At 44.4% G+C, this 21549-nt stretch overlaps 1 protein-coding gene across 1 annotated transcript; it reads right to left on the bottom strand.

Annotated features, from left to right (window-relative positions):
* Positions 1-58: 58 nt before the first annotated feature.
* ECD (ecdysoneless cell cycle regulator) lies at positions 59-21538 on the bottom strand. The gene is made up of 13 exons (XM_090058458.1): positions 21349-21538; positions 20670-20787; positions 19781-19868; positions 18773-18942; positions 17425-17617; positions 14181-14309; positions 12621-12746; positions 7325-7410; positions 6401-6507; positions 2711-2894; positions 1848-1915; positions 1526-1743; positions 59-837 (listed from the first exon to the last, which is right to left on the bottom strand). The coding sequence occupies exons 1-13, from the start codon at positions 21536-21538 to the stop codon at positions 592-594; spliced, it is 1923 nt and encodes a 640-aa protein (XP_089914584.1). The 3' UTR covers positions 59-591.
* Between the last annotated feature and the right edge of the window lie 11 nt (positions 21539-21549).

Genomic DNA, 21549 nt, shown 5'->3' on the forward strand with positions numbered 1-21549 from the left:
GCTGACAGATACTTCTAGGTCAAGAACTTCCCAACACTACACTGAAAAGAAGTTACAGTTCCAGATTTTAAACTCTGTTTTTATTTAAATACAGTTGCCAGAGAAGCTTGTAGATACTTTAAAAAAATAAAATTTGGTACCTCTGCAATTAACTATTTTTAATGAATCTAGTTGTCATTACTAAATCAGCAGAAATGCTTGTATTAAAGCATTTGTATAAGGAAAAAAGGAGTGAATATTTGTTGGGTACTTGAATGACTCTAGAAAAGAGGCTGTTGTTATTTGCTGGTGTAAGTGTTTTCACAGAGTGACCCATTTTTTTAATCACCCAAATCAACTCCTGTTAATGGGTAAAAAGGTTGCAAATACTGATTTATATATATATAAGGACCTACTTCATGCACAGCAATTTTGGTCTTAACAGACCAGACACATTTTACCAAGTAATCAAATTTTGTCCTTTAAAAGCCATGAGCAAACTGTGTAGGCCAAATGTTTAATATTCATACCATTTGTCTTTTCTTCCAAACTACTGCTGTCCTTATGTTTCTGTTTCCATTCAGCAATGTCCTCTGAACTGTGATTATCTGTTTATTCTTCTGTTCCACTGCTAGTGCGTACATGATCCATGTTGTTTGGTAAGTGTACCCCCATGCTTTGTAGAATGTTAGAGGCAGGTCCTGACAGTCCAGCTTGAGCGCTGTAGGATTCCAGTAAGTTAGTCACTAGGTTCATATCTACATCCACAGGTATAGTAGTATCACCATCTTCTGCACCAGAATCATCTTCCAAGTCACTGTCAGGACCCTGGGACACAGCTGCTTTAGCAGAACTAACCTAAAGTAAATGCAGAAAGAGTATTTTAAGAAATGCATAATGTAATATTTGTTAAACACTGTCACAGCTGGTGCATTGGGGGGGGGGGAAGCAGCCAGAGCAGAAGCTCGTAACTAAAAAAAAAAAAAAAAAAAAAAGGGGGGGGGCAGAAACAACACAGACTTCTTTAATAAGTCACCAGAACCACTCTTTGCAATCAAGGCAGAACAGGAAAAAATAAGCAGAAAGACAAATCAAAGGCCAGTGTGTCACTCCCTCCCAAGTGGCAGGAGATCATGAACCAAAGAACTAACCATACTGCCTCAAAAGGAAAGAGAATGATGAGACACTTTTTTCGATTTTTGTTTAGGGTTCCTGGAAAAAACTTACTTGGGGCATGATGCAGTTGCTTGCAATAATACTAAAATTCAGAAGTGAAACGAACTTACAGCCACTGGACAGGCTAAAATTTAGCTTTTTTTTCTCTTAATTTTTTTTTTTTTAAAACATTGCAAGTCCAGTGGTGCAGCATACACCAAACTTTTTGCACACAAGATCCTTTTGGAATGAGTCTATGTGCTTAGGGACTACATTGTCACTGACTATACTGCTTAAGGCCATCACTTCACTACCTGCCTTCTCGCCAAAGAAGATTTTTGGGTAATAGGGCAAGTTACCAAAACAACCTCATTTCCCATCTCTTACATACCATTTTCTTTTGGGTGGTGAAGCTTTTGCCAACATTAGTGTGGGCCAGCTCACGGTCCATTTCGTTCATGTATGACCTCAGACTGCCCATAATTTCGTTTGGCAATGCCTTCTGCTCTTCACCATGGGCTTCAGTATTCAGGTCTTCATCACTGTCCAGGAACTTAAACTCTTCCTCCTCATCCAGATCATCTGAATCCAGCTCTTCTGAATCTGCCCCTATAAATAAATCCAGTGCAAAACACACAAGCTAGTGCAATGCCCATGGAAAACTAAGAAAAATGAGTACATTTACAAGGAGACTGCTTTTAAAAATCTCTCACCTAAAATTCTGTCTAAAGCATTTGTAAAAGACTCAACATCAAAGGTTACATGGGCTTCATCAGTTGACCTAAAATTTTAAAAATAAGATCTTTATTTAGATAGTAGTTCATTCTCTTGTACGGCAGATAGAGGTAAGAACGTTTGTCAGCCAAGACAAAATTAGGAACTGGAATGTTTACATAACCAGCACCCAGCACTACCCACTCATGCCAGGTAACAAGGATTTTACCGTATTTCCAATTAAATAAAAAAAGACAGCTATTAGCGTTTCTACTGAACAGTTCTTTAGGGCAACTATAACTTGTCATGTAATCAAGTATAAAAAAAGCATATAAAATAGTAAAACATCTACTGTGAAAGTGTCCACAATTGTGACTGCTTTGGAAAACACAACACTTCCTTTGTGTTTAATTGTGTAACACCTTTACACTGCTGCTGTTTCTTCTGCACTACTTTATTTAAAATATTTATCTCTATGCAATCAAAGAAACAGGTGCATTACACAAATAGATGGTCTTATTTTGACAAGTCTGATACTCCCAACTTAACTCTAAATTTCACTTTTACCCCTAAATACTCCAAATCAACATTTTCAGTCTACAATTTTGTATACGTAAACACCACATTCTCTCTCTCTCCCCTCCTCCAGTGTTGTCCAGATACTGTAGGAATTGGCAACATAAGATGAAAAAGAATCAAACAAAAATAATGAGCTGACAACGCATTACTAACACCAGCTCTACAAATTCATTTCTTTTAAAGATCTATATGAATTAAGAATCTTAATTTTTTCAGGGTTCTCGCAATGCTAAAAATATCACCCAAGATTTGTTACAATTTGATAGCAGAATCAAACAGATACCATGGAATCTCTGCTCCATCATGTGCTGAGACTTTGGATACAAAAGCCTTCATGCTTTCAGCAACTGCTCCCAAATCATAATTCTGCGCTTCCTCATGCGAAGGATGAATGGATTCACATTTAGCTGAGGCCTCATTCAGGATCTGATCCAAATCATCTTCAGAAATCTCCAACCACCTATCATCTAAGAGAACAGAAAGGAACATCTTTGTCATCCAGACATAAGTTTGTCATCCTAAAGATTAAACACTCTTGTCTTGAAATCTGTAACGTGAACAAACTAGTTAAAAAAACCATATGCACCAGTTACAGTTTGCAAGGGAGGTGGGGAGGAGGGCAGAGGAAGAAAAACAAATTAATCAAATGAAACATAGCTTCAAGTTTCCATCGTTTTGCATCCTGCATTAGTATTTCTAAACTGGAATGAAATTTATTAATATGCAGGCTTTGATAATACAAAACGTAGGCTGGGGGAAATGTGGAGCGAGGAGAAGAGAAAAGGGGCAGAAGGAAAATAACTACATCTACAATTAGTATTATTAGAGCAGTGAGTGATCCTCAGAAGGGTGTGTCCACACAAGCACACATGCCTCCTGCCTTGCCTCAAACCCCTTTGAGGCAGGGCAACAGGCACATGCGGGAACAAAAAACTGTTCCCCATGCTGCAAGTTTGGAGCGGGCATAGAAAATTAGACCCCTGGATATCCAGGGGTCTAAAAAAAAACCCTGATGTTTAAAAGAGCAGGGCGGGGCAGTCCCTGACCGTGCCAAGGCAACTGGAGGCTGGGTCCTTCATGGAGACACTCTGGCTGCCAGACCATCTCTATGGTTGGCCTTCGCCCTGTTGCTGAAACATATGGCCGGCCAGGCCGCATGTTTCAGCACCAGGACACTGGTTCCAGTGAGTAAAGGGTCAGGGAGGGCTGGAGGAGGGGGGAGGGGACCATGGGGGGGACCCCCAATAGCTCTGCCCACTCTCCAAGCCCCACCCCAAGGCCCCGTCCCCCTACTGCAGCCAGCCCCTCCTCCCATCAGCTCCGCCAAGGACCCGACCCCTGCCCTGCCTGGCCCCATCCCCCCCAAACGCCCCCGATCCTTGCCCCCCCACCCCATAGTTTATAAAAACAACAACAAAAAAACCCGGCACTTACCTGCCATCTGGCTGCATTTGGCTGACCGGGGCCCCATCTACACAGTGCAGTTTCATAGTTTCATAGTTTCTAGGGTCAGAAGGGACCTGAGCAGATCATCTAGTCCAACCCCCTGCCATGGCAGGAAAGAATACTGGGGTCAAATGACCCCAGCAAGATGTTCATCTAACCTCCTCTTAAACATCCCCAGGGTAGGAGCCTGCACCACTTCTCTTGGAAGTTGGTTCCAGGCCCTAGCCACCCTGCCCATGAAGTAGCGCTTCCTGATATCTAACCTAAACCTACCCTCTGCCAGCTTGTGACTGTTATTCCTGGTCACTCCTGGTGGTGCTTGGGGGAACAGTGACTCCCCCAGTGCCTGCTGATCCCCCCTGACTAGTTTATAACAGGTCACAAGATCCCCCCTCAGCCTTCTCTTTTGGAGGCTGAACAGGTTCAGGTCCTGTAGCCTCTCCTCATAGGGCCTGCCCTGTTGTCCCCTGATCATACGAGTGGCCCTCCTCTGGACCCTCTCCATGCTGTCCACATCCCTCTTGAAGTGCGGCGCCCAGAACTGGACGCAGTACTCCAGCTGCAGCCTGACCAGTGCCGCATAGAGGAGGAGGATCACCTCTTTGGACCTGCTCGAGATGCATCTGTGGATGCATGACAAGGTACAGTTGGCCTTCCTGACTGCCTCCTCCTGCTGCCGGCCCATGTTCATCTTGGAGTGCAGGGTGACAGCCCCAGCCTCGGCTCTGCTGCCCTGGGGGACTCTGCCAAGGAGGCCCTGGAGCCCCCTCCCCCCGCTTTAAGGTAAGCAAAGGCTTTTTTTTTCCATTTTTTTTCTGCGTTTTTTTTTTTAAAGTGATGGTGCCTGGGGTTGTGGGGGTAGCCATGGGGACCTGGGGGTGCAAGTTCAGGGGTGAGGCTGGGTGGGGCAGCCATTGAGGGAGTCTGGGGGAGCAGGGGTAGGGCTGCAACTGGTGGGGGCCAGGGCCAGGTGGGGCAGCAATTGGGAGGCTGGGGTGGGGCATGTGGGCCTCGCAAGGGGGGCCAAACCCCACTGTGTGGGAGGGGCACAAAACATGTATTTAGAGTTCACTTTGTTATGATAAAAGACTTGCTTTAAGACTAAGATATATCAATAAAACATTGTCCAACTGATCACTGTCTCTGTCTTGCTCTCTGTCTTTACAGTGGTCTTTTGATTTTTTTTTTTTTTTTTTAAATCAGGGATTTTTCAGTTTTCCAACAGGGAACACCAGAATGCCTCCTAGGGAGACCAGTGGCAGGACCCTGCTTGCTCAGAGCTGGCACCCTGGACCCATCTGGCTGTGGCTGACCTCCTGGACAAATGGGGCCAGGAAGACATGCTTTGACAGTTCAAAGCAGGCCCCCACACCTGGAACATGTTCTGGGTGATAGCTGCCCAGATGGCCGGGCAGGGGCCCACATGGCAGTAGTACCGCACAAAGGCCAACCCTGCAACTGCAGTCCACTGGCAACTGGTCCAGAGGGGCAGATGCCTCTACTGGCTGTGCAGCCCCCATCCGAGTCTGGTAGGTGCACAGCAGGTCACAGCCAGCCAGCAGCCCCCACTGCCAGACTGCTGGAGTGGGTAGAGGGTGCAGGGAACTCTCAGGGCTGCTTCAGCAGTCCAGCTGGCACAAAGGGTAGTGTCCCTAGGTACCAATTGGCTGGGCCCCAGAAGCTCCTGAGAGCTAGAAGCCCTGAGCTACTTGCCAGGGCAGCTCTTTATACTGTTGGGGACAGCACAGGTGCTGGCCCTGGGCTATAGCTCCCCCGGCTGAAGATCCAGGAGGAGCCAGGCTGGGTTATATTGCCCCACATGGCACAATTTGCTCCACAACCAAGTGCATGTCTGACCACGTGCTCCGAATCAAAAAGCCCCAGCTCAAATTTGCACTGCTTCTTTTTGAGTTGCCGCAAGCGCATGTGCTTGCATGTGTGGATGCATTCAGCAAGGTTATGAGATCCTTTTAAGAGTACCACACAATTTTAGCACTCTTAGGTGTGCAAACACCTACACGATTCACAAAATAAACTCAGATATTTCAGATAGGAGCCCATAATGTCAAAAAACATTCTGACCCATTGCAGTCTTTGAGTTCTTTGCAAGAAAAGAATTGTTCTATTTTACCATAGTTGAAAAGCGAGAGAGAACTAGGAACTGGAATTTTATGAGCATGCTTTGTGTTGACAAAGGTTGAGAACCACTATACTGCTAGAGGACCCTAGTATATTTCTAGATGACCTACAAAATTATGCAAAACTCCAAAGGCTGTCATTCTTCATACTGAAGGAAATGGCTTAAGCAAGTTAACACTTACTGTGCAAAGAAACCTACTCATTTGAAATGCTCTGGTCTCAATACAGTAAAAAATTTTGTACTAACAAACCAGTTAAAAACATCTTTTAGCAGTCTTAGCACACAAGACAAACTTGAGTCTCAATACAGTTTTACAAACTTCTACAGAAAAGCTGCTTATTATATTAGAAACACAGCTTCAGATCCTGTGCCATCAACTTCACTCACCGTCCTCTGAAGGAAGACTAGCTGCTGCTTCTTCAAGTTCCTTCAAATTGTAGGATGTTTTCTGTAGCAAAGTCAAGATTTCTTCACCTGGGCTCATGGCAACAGAGCTAAAAGAAGTAATTGGATATATATAAATGTAAATATAAATTTACATTTATACATATATAAATACATTTATATAATAATATAATAATATATACATTTATACATATATAAATGCAAGCTTTTAAGGCTGCAGACTGCACTGACCCACTTCAGGCTATGCTGGACAGGAGGGCAGGCACTGGGACCTGGCCACTGCTGCTTTTCCCCATGCTGGCATGGGGAAAACAACCGCTGACAAATTCCCCCACTGCCAAAAGCTGCTGATGTCCCATGTCTGCAGACTGGATCAAAAGTCTCTCCTGGTTTTAGGTTGCCAACTCCTGTTCTAAATAGAATTACATGCATTTACTATTAGGAGTGTACTGATAAGAGGTTTTTGGGCCAATACTGATGGCCGATTTTTAACTAGCCATATCAGCCGATACCAATCCGATTGTTGGTATGCGGCCTGGCAGCTTAAAGAACAGCATCAAGCTTGTAAGTCTGCTGTGGGAAAGGACCAGGGAAGAACAGATAGAGGCACCCATGGTGAGGGAGGGAGTGGGGCTGCTGGAGCTGGGGCAGGCACTGAACAGCCAGGGTGGGGTGGGGCACAGGACGGAGCCACAGCTCATCTGGGGCCTGTGGGGAGCATCTCCCGCTGCTACATACATCCCGGGAGGGCGTGTGCCCCTGGACCTGTGCATGGGGTGAGGGCGGACTGCCTCAGTGCAAGTCGTCAGACTAGATGACAGATGTCCCATCCAGCTCCACTTTTATATTTCTATAACTAACAAAACAAACAAACAAAAAGAAATCAGTGTATAGTAGGTCTCTTACCCTTCTGGCTTGATAGCAGATTGCTGAAAATAATTCTCTGCCATACGCAGCCGTTCCAAATACTTAACAGATCCTTCTAGTTCACCCTATTTAGTACAAGTTACTAATATTAGTTTACCAAATCCTCTTCCCATTACCTTCACAGGTGTGCCTACAGGGACCAGTAACAGTAGTAGAATGTGCAAATATGATAACGCAGTTTTACTTTAATAGCCATAGTAGTTTTCATAGACTCTTGAGAAAGAAGTTTGATTAGATACATCACAAATTTATAAGTGACAGATACAAAATAAATTATTCTATTTTGCCAGCTACGCAGACTACAGACCAGAAAATGGGCATGGCTGCTTTTGCTGATAACAGGAACATGAGTTAGAAGAAAACATGCAAAAAAATCTGTTATGTTGCAATACAGTTGATTTTCCACACAAATGAGGAATGTTGTGTGTTAAAACATAAGAACTGCCATGTACTTGGTCAGACCATAGGTCCATTCTGTCTAGTAGCCTCTGTCACAGTGTTGATGCTGAAAGGGAGAGTGAACTGGGTATAACCAGCAGGTTTTTTAAGTCTTGCTGTTTTCCTCTCTTACTTGCAGCCTCCAGCATTTAAGGTCTAAGAAATTCCGATTCAGAGGCTATAACCTTAATTTCCATCCTCAGTAGCTACTGATGCCCCTTTCTGCCAAGAATTTGTTCAATTCCTTTTTGAATCTGGCTAAACTGTCAGCTTCTACAACATCTGGTGGCAGAGTTCCACACTTTAATTAAATGCTGTAAAAAAACAAAACAAAACAAAAAACCACCCCTGAACTTCCTTTTGTTAGTTTTAACTTACTAGTTTTATTTTTGTGATCCCTATTCTTGTGTTGAGAATAAATAAAAATCCCCATCTATTTTCTCCTCATCATTTAATATTATGAGGAGAATACTTATCACATCCCCCATCAAACATCTCTTTAGTCTCTTCTCATATGGAGGCCCCTCCATACTAGTAATCATCCTTGTTTCCCTTTTCTGTACCTTCTCTAGCTCTTTTATATCCTTTTTGAGGTGTGGGTACCAGAACTGAGCACAGTACTTCAGGTGAGGACACAGCAGGGATTTATAGAGCATAATGACAATTTCTGTTTTGTTTACAATTCCCTTAATAATCCCTAACATTATTTGCTGTGTTCTCACAGCAGCTACCACAAAGAACATAACTACCAAAGATATCTATTGGAACCATAAATCAATCAGTCTTCAGACTGATATTTAATATTTACATCCACAGCTAAGACATCAAAGAAGCACTGCATAATGCTAAATATAAAAAAGCTAACATGTATTAAACAAACCTTAACAGTTTAGAACTTGTCAATGTAAACTGTAAGCCAAGGAAAAAGCGTGTCATATTTAAAAGGTACACTTTTTTAGTCTGCTGTATAAAACTAAAATGTTCCAATCCAGTGTGATTTAAAAAGTATGGAACTTGAACTACATTACATTTTAAAGACTATTAAACATTTCATATTTCTGTTTTCCATAAAAATGAAAGTACCTGAATACAACAGCATTTATTATTTTGGTCTCCTTTCATGAAGGCTGTTTTCTCATTCTTAATAGGCAGGAGTTCACCCCCAAATCCTCCTTTTCAATTTGTAAAAGATTTCACAGACATCAGAGGCTGGGATGGACCTCGTGAGATCAGAGTCCAGCCCCCCAGAGAAAGGAAGTCTGCAGGGATCAGATGATCCCAGCAAAATAAAACATCCAAATGCCTTTTGAACCTTGAACACTCAGACCGTAAAAAAGTTTTTCCTTATATCAAGTCTGAATCAGCCTTCTAGAATTTGTAGCCGTTATACCTAGTTATCCCTTGGGGAGCTCTGGTGAACAACTGTTTTCCCAGATCCTGATGCACTCCTCTTATATACTTACAGGCAGCCACCAAGTGCCCCCCTGAGCCTTCTCTTTGCCAGGCTGAAGAGTCTCATGTCCCTCAGCCTCTCCTTGTAACGCTTGCTCTCTTGGCCTTTGATCATACGAGTGGCTTTCCTCTGGACTCTCTTAAGCTTATCCACATCCCTCCTGAAGTAGGGAGCCCAAAACTGGATACCGTACTCCAGCTGGAGCTTCACTAAAGCCAAGTAAAGCAGGAGGATGATGTCCCTGGTTTTGCTCAAGATGCATTGGTAGATACAGGCCAGAGTTTGGTTTGCTTTGCCAGCCATGGCATTGCATTAGGGGCTCATGTTCATTTTGTGGTCAATCAAGACTCCCAAGTCCCTTTTGGTCACAGTGCTAGTGAATGTATCACCACTGAGCCTATAAGTATGATGTTGTTTTTTTCCCCCTCAAGGTGGAGTACTCTGCATTTCTCTATGTCGAATGCCATCATGTTTTTGTCTGCTCACTTTGCAAGCGTGTCCAGATCGGCCTGTATCCCCAGCCTGTCCTCCAGCGTGACCACCTTCCCCCACAGTTTAGTGTCATCCACAAACTTTGCCAGTCTGCATCTGATGCCCAAATCCAGGTCATTAATGAAGATATTGAAGAGTACTGGCTCAAGCACTGAGCGCTGGGGGACTCCACTGGTAACCTAGTGCAATGTTGATTTGTTCCCATCAACTAGTACCCTTTGGCTCTGACCCCAGAGCCAGTTCCCTGGCCATTGGACCATGGGATGGTCAAGGCCAAAATTTTCCAGCTTGGTCACAAGGACATCATGGGAGACCAAGTCAAAGGCCTTCTTAAAGTCCAGATAAATGACATCAACCTCTTCTCCCTTGTCCAGGCAATGCATCACCTTGTCACAGAAGGAGATACGGTTGGTCTGGCAAGACCTTCCAGTAATAAAACCATGTTGGCTGGCATTCAGTAGGTTGCCTTCTGTTAACCTGTTGCAGATGGATCCCTTAATAATTTTCTCCAAGATATTTCCCAGGATGGACATCAGACTGATAGGTCTGTAATTCCCTGGACCTTTCTTCCCTTTCTTGAAGATTGGGACCATGCTGGCTCTTTTTCAGTCTTCCAGTACATCACCCAAATGCCATAAGCTTTCAAATATCTTGGCCATGATGTCCACCAGCTCTTTTAAGACTCTGGGGTGTAATCCGTCCAGGCATGTGGACTTATAGATGAAAAGCCTCTTGAGGTGTTCTCTCACTTGATCTATGTCAATTGTGGGCCCATCTCCCAAGCCCTGGTTGCTTTGCATCCTGACAGTGTGACCCCTTTGGGTGCATGGAAAACTTATACAAATTAATCATTTAGGAGATTGGCCTTTTCTTGGGCATCAGATGTCATCTGCCCCGTTTGATCTCACAGGGGGCCAACGTTGCTTTTTTTCTTCCTCCAACTTCCCATATATCTAAAGATGCACTTCTTGTTATCCTTGATTCTGGTGGCTAGCCTAAGTTTGGCTGCTGCCTTGGCTTTTCTGGACCACTCCCTACAGGTATGGGCTAGAGCCAAGTAGTCCTCCTTGGTGAAGGTTCCAGTTTTCCATCTGGTGTAGGCTTCTCTTTTTTGTTTCAGGAGACCCAGAAGTTACCTGTTAAGCCAAGGGGGCTTCCCTGTCCTCTGACTGCATTTCCTGAGGGATAGGATGGACTTCCCTTGTGCATTGAGAATGGAGTTCTGTAGGAACAACCATTCGTCATGGACTCCCCTTCCTAGGGGCCCATGGTCTTTTGGTGCCCGACTGACCAGTCTCCCGAGTTTGCGGAAGTCAGCCTTCCAAAAGTTGAGGATTTCTGTTTTATTGAGGGATTTGCCCACCCTGTGTTGGACAAAGAAAGTAATCAGGCCATGGTCGCTGTCACCAAGCTTGGCTTCAATCCTCAGATCACTCACCAGATCATCCCCTTTGACCAGAACCAGATCCAACAGTGCCTTTCACCTAATCAGCCCATAGACCATTTGTATTAGGTACAGGTCATCGGTGCAGGCAAGGAAGTTACGTGACTGGTCAGGCCTGGCCGCGTGTTCATCTCACAAGATGTTAGGGAGGTTGAAGTCTCCCATGACGATCATACATCGGGAACATATACCCTCAGTCAGTTCCCTATTGAATTTGAGATCCAGTTCTTCTTGGATAGGAGGTCTGTAATAGACTCCTACAAGTATATCCCTGTTCCCCATGTTCCCCCTAGGTATTTTAACTTAGAGGCTCTCAAGATGCCCTCCATGGTTACTGAATTCAGTTTGGAGGGAAGTGTACTGCTTCTTGACATAGGGATCTATACCCCTACCCCTCTTCCCAACACGCTCTCTCTTGTAGAGGGTATAGCTTTCTATACCTACTGACCAGTCATAGGGGGAGTCCCACCAGGTCTCTGTTACCCCTACAAGGTCATAATCATTATCAGTCAGGTGAAGGGCCAACTCCCCTTGCTTGTTACCCAAGCTCCTGGCATTTGTGTACAGGCAGTTAAGTCTGCCATGGGAAGCCCTAGGCTTCCTTATGTGATGGGACATAACCTTTCCTTGGGCTCTCATCGGGTGGGTTGGGTTCCTTTGGGCTACCTTAAGCTGTTACTGCTGTGACTGACATGACCTAAGCTAGAACTGTCGATTGACCGCCCATCCCCCAGGGACCTTAGTTTAAAGCCCTGTCAAGTAGGTCAGCCATTCTGTCCAAGAGCTTCTTCCCTTTCCAGTTGAGGTGGAGGCCATCCCTTCCAACAGTATACAACCTCTCTCACTGAAGTGCAGAGTGTGGTCAAAGATGATAAACCCCTTGCGATGGCACCATCGCCAGAGCCTTCTGTTCATCTCACTGACGCACCTATCCCTCCAAGGCCCATGACCTGTGACAGGGAGGACTGAGGAAAAAACTACCTGAGTCCAGCTCCCAGAGCCCTCTAGTCACACATGACCCAGCCAGGATTGCTGAGCCGTGTAATTCGTGCCTATGTGGATGAGTAGCATGGGATGGGGGTCCAAGGGCTGGATGAGTTTGGGGATCCTCTCAGTCACATCATGGACATGAGCCCCAGGGAGGCAGCAAACCCTGTGCGCTACGGGGTCAGGGTGACAGACTGGGTCCTCTGTCCCCCCTCAGAAGGGAACTGCTTACCATGATTGCTCTGTGTCTGGTGGCTCTTCCTCATATTCTACCCTAATCTAATAGGACAGTGGAAAGAATCATGGACAAAAGAACTCTTTAAAGACTAAAAACCTTCATTTGTCTCTCATAATGAAAAAATTATGTTCCTCACCTTATCTAAAATCTGTTGGAAATCTTGACAAAGTTTGGACAATACTGTTTTCCCTGAATTATAAAGAAACAAAAATGATTTCTTTACCTTGAAATAATTATTCTTCTTCAGGCTGTTGAGGAATCCATCCCATAATGGGTCGTTCGATACAGGACTTTTAGAATCAGGAGAAACTTTACTGCACTTGGAGCATAGGATTTCAAACCCATGTGCCTAAGAAAGACAGAAGAAAGTTTCCAATAAAGGTTCTTAAACAGTTGTTTAAATCAGCTTAAAAAGGACTGCATGAAGAGCTCACACTAAATAGCCCTCACTCCCAAATACTGCCATTTCTTAACTAGAATTGATGCGTCCACCCTGAGATCACATTATGGCCTGGGAGAGTTGCTGAGTTTCAACTTTCAGATTAGGTAGGCAGTGGCCCCATGATACCCAGAGCTTGTCATTACAATCAAATTACTGCTAAATAATATATGGTGTGAATTTACAGCACACTAACTTCCCCGCATACGAATAAGAGCAGACGCATGATATTTGCCAAATAGTAGAAGTACAGCAAATACATGACACACGACCTTACAATACAGCAAGGCACTCAAATCTACAGCAAGTTATCCCTTGAGAAATGTGTAGTAACTTCATATGTTCTACACAGTAACTTTCCCACATATCATGCATTCATGTCTCTGTTCAATTTCATGACAGAACAGCCATTTCCTCAGTGCAGACAGACTTTCCTGCCATCTACTGGCTAACTACTGCAATAGCACCTAGAGAGATGGTTTACAAGAGTTGTTTCCACTCTTTACTACTAAGCAAAATCCAAGGAAAAAAAAAAACCTCTGTAGCAATTAAGTGCCTGCACCATTAGAGTACTGCCAAGTGGAGTACCCCACTCTGCACTTACTGTGCACTATGAATATACATATGGGAAGTTAGCACACAGCACTTATTACACTGTAAATCTGCACCTAGCTTACTTCTCAGTAACTTTCCTCATGTGAACAAGCCTGTGGAAGCATGCTACAACTGATGATGTACTGACAAGCATCAGGGGGCAGCTAAAGTAATTCTCTTCTGGTGCCTGAAAAAAAAAAAAGAAAAAAAAAAAGACACCTCAGCCTGGACTACCTTCAACTTATGTCTCATATCCATTTCACTAAAGCAAAAAAAAAAAAGGCTTTACAACAAAGGCAATATGCTCTTAAGACTGATGATCTGCAATTGTGGTAGAGTTTCTAGTGCTTACAGAGTTACACTAGAAACAAATTATGGGTTGCAAATTTCTGCCATAAGAAAAAAGAGACATCAAAGAAGAATGAAAAAGCGTAGGAAGAGGAATGAAAAATATTGCCGTTAACAAATACTAGAGCAGTTTAGCATCAAATTAATTTGTAGGAGGAAAAGGAACAATAGATTAGTTAAAGTAAAATTCCTGGGAGGAACATACTATACACATCCCTGTAAAAAGAATACTTCTCTATACAGCATCTATTTGGTGATATAAACTACTAATACCCTGCAAGTTCTCTCTGCAAGCATGCTACAGATAAATTAAAGACTCGCTCCTAATATTTCCCCAATAATCAAACAACAAAAACCAAGAATCAGGCATATAAATGCAAGAGATGAGTAAAAGACCATTACCAACTTCATGCCTAACTCATGTGCTTTGTATTGATGATGTGAAGGGGATGGAAGTATATATCCACTGCGTCGGTCTGGAACAAACTTCTGCTGCATTAACTGTGCATATAAACACTTGGTGAATGTGACCTGTAAACATCAGAAGGAAAGAAGGCAAAACAAGGAACTTGCATCAGAGCATGATATTTTCTACTAAAAATCCCCATTTTTAAGTCCAAATTTTGTTTTGGACCTACCATGCTACAAGTTACACTTAAGATGTTACCCAAAAGACAGCCAAATGAGTCTCGCTCTAAAAATCTTGGATTTAATGTTTAAATCAAGAGCACTTGGACTCTTGCAAAACACAATTTTAGCATAAGGTAGGGCTGTCCAAATTAATAGTAACAATAACAATAACAATAATAATAATAATAATAATAATAATAAAGAGCTTTAAGTTTGGCTGTCAAATCCAATTTTAGAAGCCTTACATAGTTGGTCTGATTTTTGACATTAGCCAAACATCCAGTAGTATCTAGGGGTGTAATGATAGAGATTTTTTGGGCCAATATTGATGGGCAATTTTTAACAAGCCATATTGGCCGATACTGACCTGATTGCTGGTATGTGGCCCAGTAGCATGGAGAGCAGCATCCGGTTGATAAGTCTGTTGTGGGGGAAGGGGCAAGGGGGGAAGGAAAGGGTGTGGGGGGGCAAATTGAGGGCCTTGCGGTGAGGGAAGGAGTGGGGCAGGGTGCAGGATGGAGCTGTGGCTGGTCCAGGGGCTGTGGGTAGGGGGAAAAGGAGGGCATGGGGGCATGCCCCCCCAGATCTGTGTGCAGGGCACTGTAGGTGGTGCTGGGCTCTTCCTTGTAAGGGGGAGCTGGGCTGGGGCTGCACTTGGGGCAGGTGGTGGTGGTGCTGCTACAGGGGGGCTCAAGCAAATTTTGGGGTGGCTGCAGTCCCTCCTCCCTGCCTGTGGTCCCACTCCTAGTGCTGCTGCCTGCCCTGAGTGCAGCCCAGCTCAGCCGCTCTCTGCCAGGAAGAGCCTGGCACTGCCCTCAGCCTGCAGTGGCAACCTGCCCCCACCCCACACAGATCTGGAGGGCACATGCCCCCCTGACTCCCCCAGGGGTGTGTGTAGTGGCAGAAGCCACTCCCCACCCCCTCCTCACATCCCTTGGACAAGCCACGTGGCTCCATCTTGCCCCCTCCCCCCCCCATGCAGTGCCTGTCCTTGCACCAGTTCCACTTCCTCCCTCACCACAGAGGCCTCAGTCTGCCCCCCCCCCATGCTCCTTCCATGCCCCTTCCCCCACAACAAACTTATCAATCAGACGCTGCTCTCTGCGCTCCTGGCTGTCTGCATGCTGTGTTGAGGCTATGCATGTGCACACAGCATTTATAATAACATTATTGGCTACATCAGCCAAAAAAAAAGCTAATTGCTGATAATGGCAATTTTCCTTTTATCAGTTCTGATATGATATAGGACCGAGGTATACATGCACCTCTAGTAGTATCCACTAACCTCAGTGAAAGTTACTAGGAAGTTAACAAAAAACTAGCTATTTAGACTCTTAAATCAATATTCTAGGTACTCATGCTTGAGAATGCAGACTTAGAGAGAGAGATACATGCAGGTATCACTTCCATCCTGCTCATTATTAAAATATGGCCACATATCCTAGAAACTCTCAAAAATCTGCATAGTGTAGACTATGACAGGATGAATCTTCTATAGCAGTGGTCTCCAACCTTTAAGCAGGTGATCACCTTTGGCGTTTAAAAGTAACCCAAGATCTACTGTGCACCACCACCCCCTCTCCCTGCCTAGCTGGTAAGGGGCGGGGGGTGGCGACTGAGGCAGAGGGAGAACAAATTATTTAGAGGCACACCTCCCCAGCAGGTAAGTCCCACCTGGCTAGGGCTCCACTCAACTTACCCCTGCTCCTGCCTCTGCGGCCCTGTCCCTCACATGGGGACCTTGATCTAGCCCCCGTCCCGTCCCTTCCCTTCCCTTCCCCATGGACTGACCTGTTGGGCTGGACCATACTTGTGCATGCACACAGGCACTCAGAGCCCCACCCCAGCCTCAGATTGACTCCAAGATTTACTGCAAGAGGCTCTGAGATCTACTAGTTGGTGACCACTGTTCTACAGAATTAGGAGTGAGGAAAACCTGACAGTCTAAAAAGCTGTCAATTTCAAAGGAGATAAGGGAGGGTCTCCTCTACTCTGCATAAAAGTTTCTGGGTATTGCAGCCTTTTATAAAACCTTTGGCTCCCTTCCAGCTAAAGTGGCAGAGATGTACAGCTGTCAAAGTATGACTGCCAGAGCTGGTTCTAATATACATGGCTTACTTTGGGAAGCAGGGGGGATGTATGTGGAAAGAAAGGATGTTGGAGGGGCGGGGAGAACTGAAGAAAAAATGCACAAAGGGAAACGACCATTTAGGTTTGCTTGCTTTTTACCCTTTCTTGATTAAAATTGAAATATGTTGCCTTATTAAATTCCTTCAAACTGGATCCTTAAAGTTTCTGGCAGAATGCACCAGCAAGGTAGCAGACAATGACTACATCTTAATACAAGGATTTAATAAGCAATTCCCCTTCCACAAGTAGTCAAGTCCCTTCTTTGTAGCAGTTACAGTTACAGCATACACACTAAACAGTACAAGGAAATGCTTACATTTTGCTAGCCACTGGTCAGTTCTTTGAAGACCAAAGGTATTGAGAATGCAGATGGGAAAGCCTAAATCACTGCGGTTTTGGAATTGGTCTTAAATCCTTTCATAGTAACAGAGAAAAGCTTTCTATGCTCCAAATGCCCAATCAAAAAAAAACTGGTCAGAATAATGGAGTCAGTTACTGTGTGATTATTCAGTGATCACAAGTGTTGAGGGCCACCTGTGCATTTCATCCAGCATTTCAGTGACTGCCACCTGAACTAAAAAGCAATGTCTCAAAACAAAATAAAGCAATTCTAAATTGGCTTTTCTATCATTTCAGAATTATTTTGTTGGAGAAAAGAAACTCATCAGCTTTTAACAATCTAGTTCCACAGTGAGGTACAAGTAGTTAAGGAATTTTAAGTCTTATTAAGTAGAAACTTGTGAATGCTTTCAAGAAAAGTCAATCAGAAATGTACTGTTTTTAAAACTGAAAGCTGTGCATTTTCCTAACACAATGACCAAAGAAACAGCATAACTAATCACACAGTCACCAGAGAAAATAGGTTACCAGCAGAAATATCACTTACACAACTCATCACACGTATGTCTGGAGGGAAAATTTTGAAAGGATGGCATGCTCTTAAGTCAATGGGATCTCGCAGGTAGAAGGCCTCAACTGCAGCAGCAACCAGAGAAGGGCGCTCCTTCAACACTCCCACAATGCCTGCTGGAAGGAAACAGTGGGCTTGGTGAAGGGAGGCCTTGATTTTGTCAGGATACCTGTTTCATGAGATAACACGTAAAAAAAAAAAAAAGAAAAAAAAAGAAATATTACAAATATGACCAGTCATTCTTTATGCAGATATTCAGTGAAAGGGGAAACAATGCGTGTGCACATTACGTACATTTACAAATTAAAGTAAAATCTCTGGCAACTGGCACATTTCAAGCTGGTATGCTCTGTTAGTAAGGAAAAGTGAAACTGGAAGTGCCCACTGGCACTTCTGGTTTCTCTGAGCCCCCACAATCAGTGGGAAACCAGCCTGCGGTGCCAAGCCCCCATGGCCTGGGAGCAGAACAGGCTACTGCCTCCCTGTCCTGCGGGGCCCACAGGGCCTGCGGGAGAGGTGGCGATGCCGTGGGAGGGATGGCGACACCCCGGACGTGGCAGAAGTGGCGGCCCAAACAGGCAAGGATGCCTGTTCGGGCCGCTCAGTTAACCAGCATATTTTGTTATCTGGCATTCCCCATTCCTGGCAATTCTTGGGTGATGTCAGATAACAGGGCTTTTACTGTACTTTAGAATCTCCAATTAGAAAACTAATCAAACATACAGTCTGAGTTATACTTATAAAACTGGTATAGCTAGGCTTTGAGAGGTTTAACTCTCTCCCTCCAATCTGATAAGTCCTTTACTGTGAACTGGCCTAATCATTTAGCTTACAGTTCCTTAATATTAAACAAGAGAATCTAACTGCAGTCTTTTCTAAGCCTAAAGTATTCTGAGAAGGAATCTGTTACCAACCCAGTGACCCTTGCTGACCATTTTAGGCATACCAATGGAAGTATTCAAACTGCCAGCAGGGAAGATTGACACAAGTCACTGCTGTCCTTTTACAATAAATAAGAAAAGCCCAAATCACACAGATATATGATATAATTTTAGCCCTATGCCTTTGTTTTTCAACACCCTGAAATAAGAATATAGTATACCACCTGTGTGCATACAGGTGGGTTTACCAGTAGAAAAAATGTCCCAGAAAAAAAGTCTAGCTATTAGGTATTGGAAAAGTGGCAAATCTCATTGTAGTTGACAAGAAAATGGATTAGATACTATGAAATAAATGCCCTAGACAACCCAGAATGAAAGCATTCACTTAAAGAACATCAACCCCCATCCTTCCCTCCCCAAAAAACCCCAAACAGTCCACTCACCCACTTATGCGTTTATAGACTGCTGTTCTAATAGATTTTGCAGCCAGGAACTCTTCTGAATGTGCAGATAACAGTGCTAAGACCTGGGGAATTGTTGGACTGGAGTCAGGCTCCTCTCCACAAGTCTTTGATTGTGGGATGATGCACAATTCTCCTCGGTGAAAGAACACCTAATTATAGAAGTCGCATCAGAAAGGAGCACATTTGCATTTAGACTAATAAGTTATCTGTTAAATCAGGGGTGTCAAACATACGTCTTATGGGACAGGTTCAGTTCATGGGGTTGCTTCCAACCCACCAGCTTATAGGTGGGCCACTGACAAATGAAGGGTCTGGCCTGTTGCAGCATCCAGGGCTTTTCGGCCCCAGTAGATATGGTAGTTAGTGGAAGGAGGGTGAGCAAGGGCTGATACAGCCTCAGAAACCCTCCAGCTGCTTTGCCTGTCTCCACTGCTGTAGCCCCAGCTCTACGGCTGCCAGTCCCATTGCTGCTTCATGCCACAGCTAAGAAATGCCATCATGGTGCAGTGCATGCGGTAGAAGCTTTGGATCCAGCAGAGGGTACATGGTAGGAGCTGGAGCTGCTGTGATTTTAACCATACCATGTCCTAAGCTGAAGCTTGAGCTGCGACATCTCCCAAGCTGGATACAACCTTCAAGCAGCCCCGATGCCACAAGGATAGGTAGGGCCCCTCGTGGCTCCCCCACCATCTGCCCTGAGGCATGCGTGTCACGCAAAATGTCTTTGAGTACTATGCTCTGGCATGTGTGCCAAGAGTTGCCAACCCCTATGCTAGACCATGATCAAAGAAATTAAGCTGATGACTATCAGACTCTTTACAAGCAAGAGCCAGTTGTGGATTTGTGACCGAAGTAAGAAAAATAAGGCTACTTAACTAGTTTTATTTTTGTTCTAAGTTGGAATTTACTTTTAAGCCTATTAAATAAGAGGGTACTGCACTGAACTCAATACACCAGTAAGTTAATTTGTATGAAAATTTTACTTACCCTATTGGCACTATTTTCAGGGTTCAACCATTTCGGAAGGAAATCAGCTGCTTCTATCAATAGGAACTCACCATCATTGTCATCAACCCTACCCAAAATTAGGTTTTTATTAGAAAGGACCCTGCATAACACAACAACAAACTATTCTAAATAATCTACTACTTCAGTAACAGAAGGCTCCATTATCTTTTCTTTCTTTTTATTCCTTTGTAAATCCTCCAAACCAAAGACAGAAACTATTATATATTTAATGATTTCAGCCATTTAATTTTTTTAGGGCAATTTTTTCCTCAGACTGTTGAAGTTTTAGGATTTTTTTTGCACATTCTTGTATGAGAATTTACTAGTATTTCCATTACTTGTATACATTCACTTAATTCAGTGCAAATGTTCTGTAGTCATGCAGCTAGCAGGAATGAGAGCCATACTTTCTTATATTAGGAAGAGGTCAGAATATTATTGTGCTGTACAATTTTTCCAAAAATTCAAGAACAAGATTAAAGGAATATAAAACAACCTATGAAGTTTGTGAAACATCAAGCGCTATATATATTATCATCACCCTAGATGGCACATCTAGTCCATCTCTCCCTGAAGAAAGGCTACAAATTGTTGTTATGTAACAATTAGAGTCTTTAAAATTCAAAACACAAAAATCAGTATCCTTCCTCAGGCCTTGTAACAAAGCACATACTTAGCTTTAACTTTAAAGAGACTAAAGCACAGGTCTAAAAATTTAGTATGTGCTGAATGCGGATTATTAATCCAGTCCCTTTGCACTATCCTGGTAAAAGTGTGGCAACAGCTATCGCTAAGAAAAAAACTGATTTAGGTCTCAGGTTAGTTTCACCAAAAAATAATAAAATTGAATTTGCCTTGTTAAGAATACCTTGCTACTAACTCAGGAAACTCCTTTGTTATCTGTTGTAGGAGGTACACAATAAACCATTCATCTTCAATATTATCTCCAAATTCAGTCACACCCCCAATATGTGCGGGAACACCATCTGGACAAAAAACAAAGAACAGCAATTAAGTGACCTCCTCCTTAGCCCAAACCATGTTTCCTTCACATAATTTCACAAGGGGTTGGGGGGGATGGGGATTGAAGGCTTAGTATTAGTAGTACAGCAGTAGTTCAGCAAATCAAATCATATTTACTCAAATCCAAGGTAAGGTTTTCTTCCCTTTAACATGGGGAGGGGGGTGAGGGGAAGCCCCTTGTCTTAGATTGGAGTACAAGCCAGTGGAAGGACAGGTGACAGCTGGGGTCACCGTGAGAGCTTCTGCTTGCTCCCCACTGCCTCTGCCCCCACCCGCCACGCTGCCCCTTTCCGGCAGGGCTTCGGCCCCACTGCAGCCGAGGGCAGCACAGAGCAGTGGTTGCTCCAGCCCTGACCAGCAGCAGGAGCGATACCTCAACAGCCACTGCTGCACGGCCCGGCTGGAGCTGGAGCAACCGTACGCCGTGCCAAGTGTGTGTGTGGGGGGGGGGGGGTTGTATGCAGAGCCGCCTCCCGCGTGGGGAAACGTGGCGGCGGCCCCAGGAGAGCGGCGCAGGGCCGTACCTCGCGCGGGTCGGGCACGCAGGCGGAAGGGCTCGCGCTGCCACAAGTAGGAGACGAGCAGCGGCGCAAGGCGGGCCAGGACCCGCTCGGCGCAGCGCGGCAGCGCGGCCTCCCCCTGCTCGGCGCCCGGCGGCAGCAAGAAGAGCTGGTAGCGCACCGCATCCTCCACCCGCCGCCACCGCGGCTCCATGCTCGCGGCCC

Source organism: Crocodylus siamensis, chromosome 7 (genome assembly GCF_052110815.1).
Source record: "Crocodylus siamensis isolate JL-2025a chromosome 7, ASM5211081v1, whole genome shotgun sequence".
Taxonomy (NCBI): domain Eukaryota; kingdom Metazoa; phylum Chordata; order Crocodylia; family Crocodylidae; genus Crocodylus; species Crocodylus siamensis.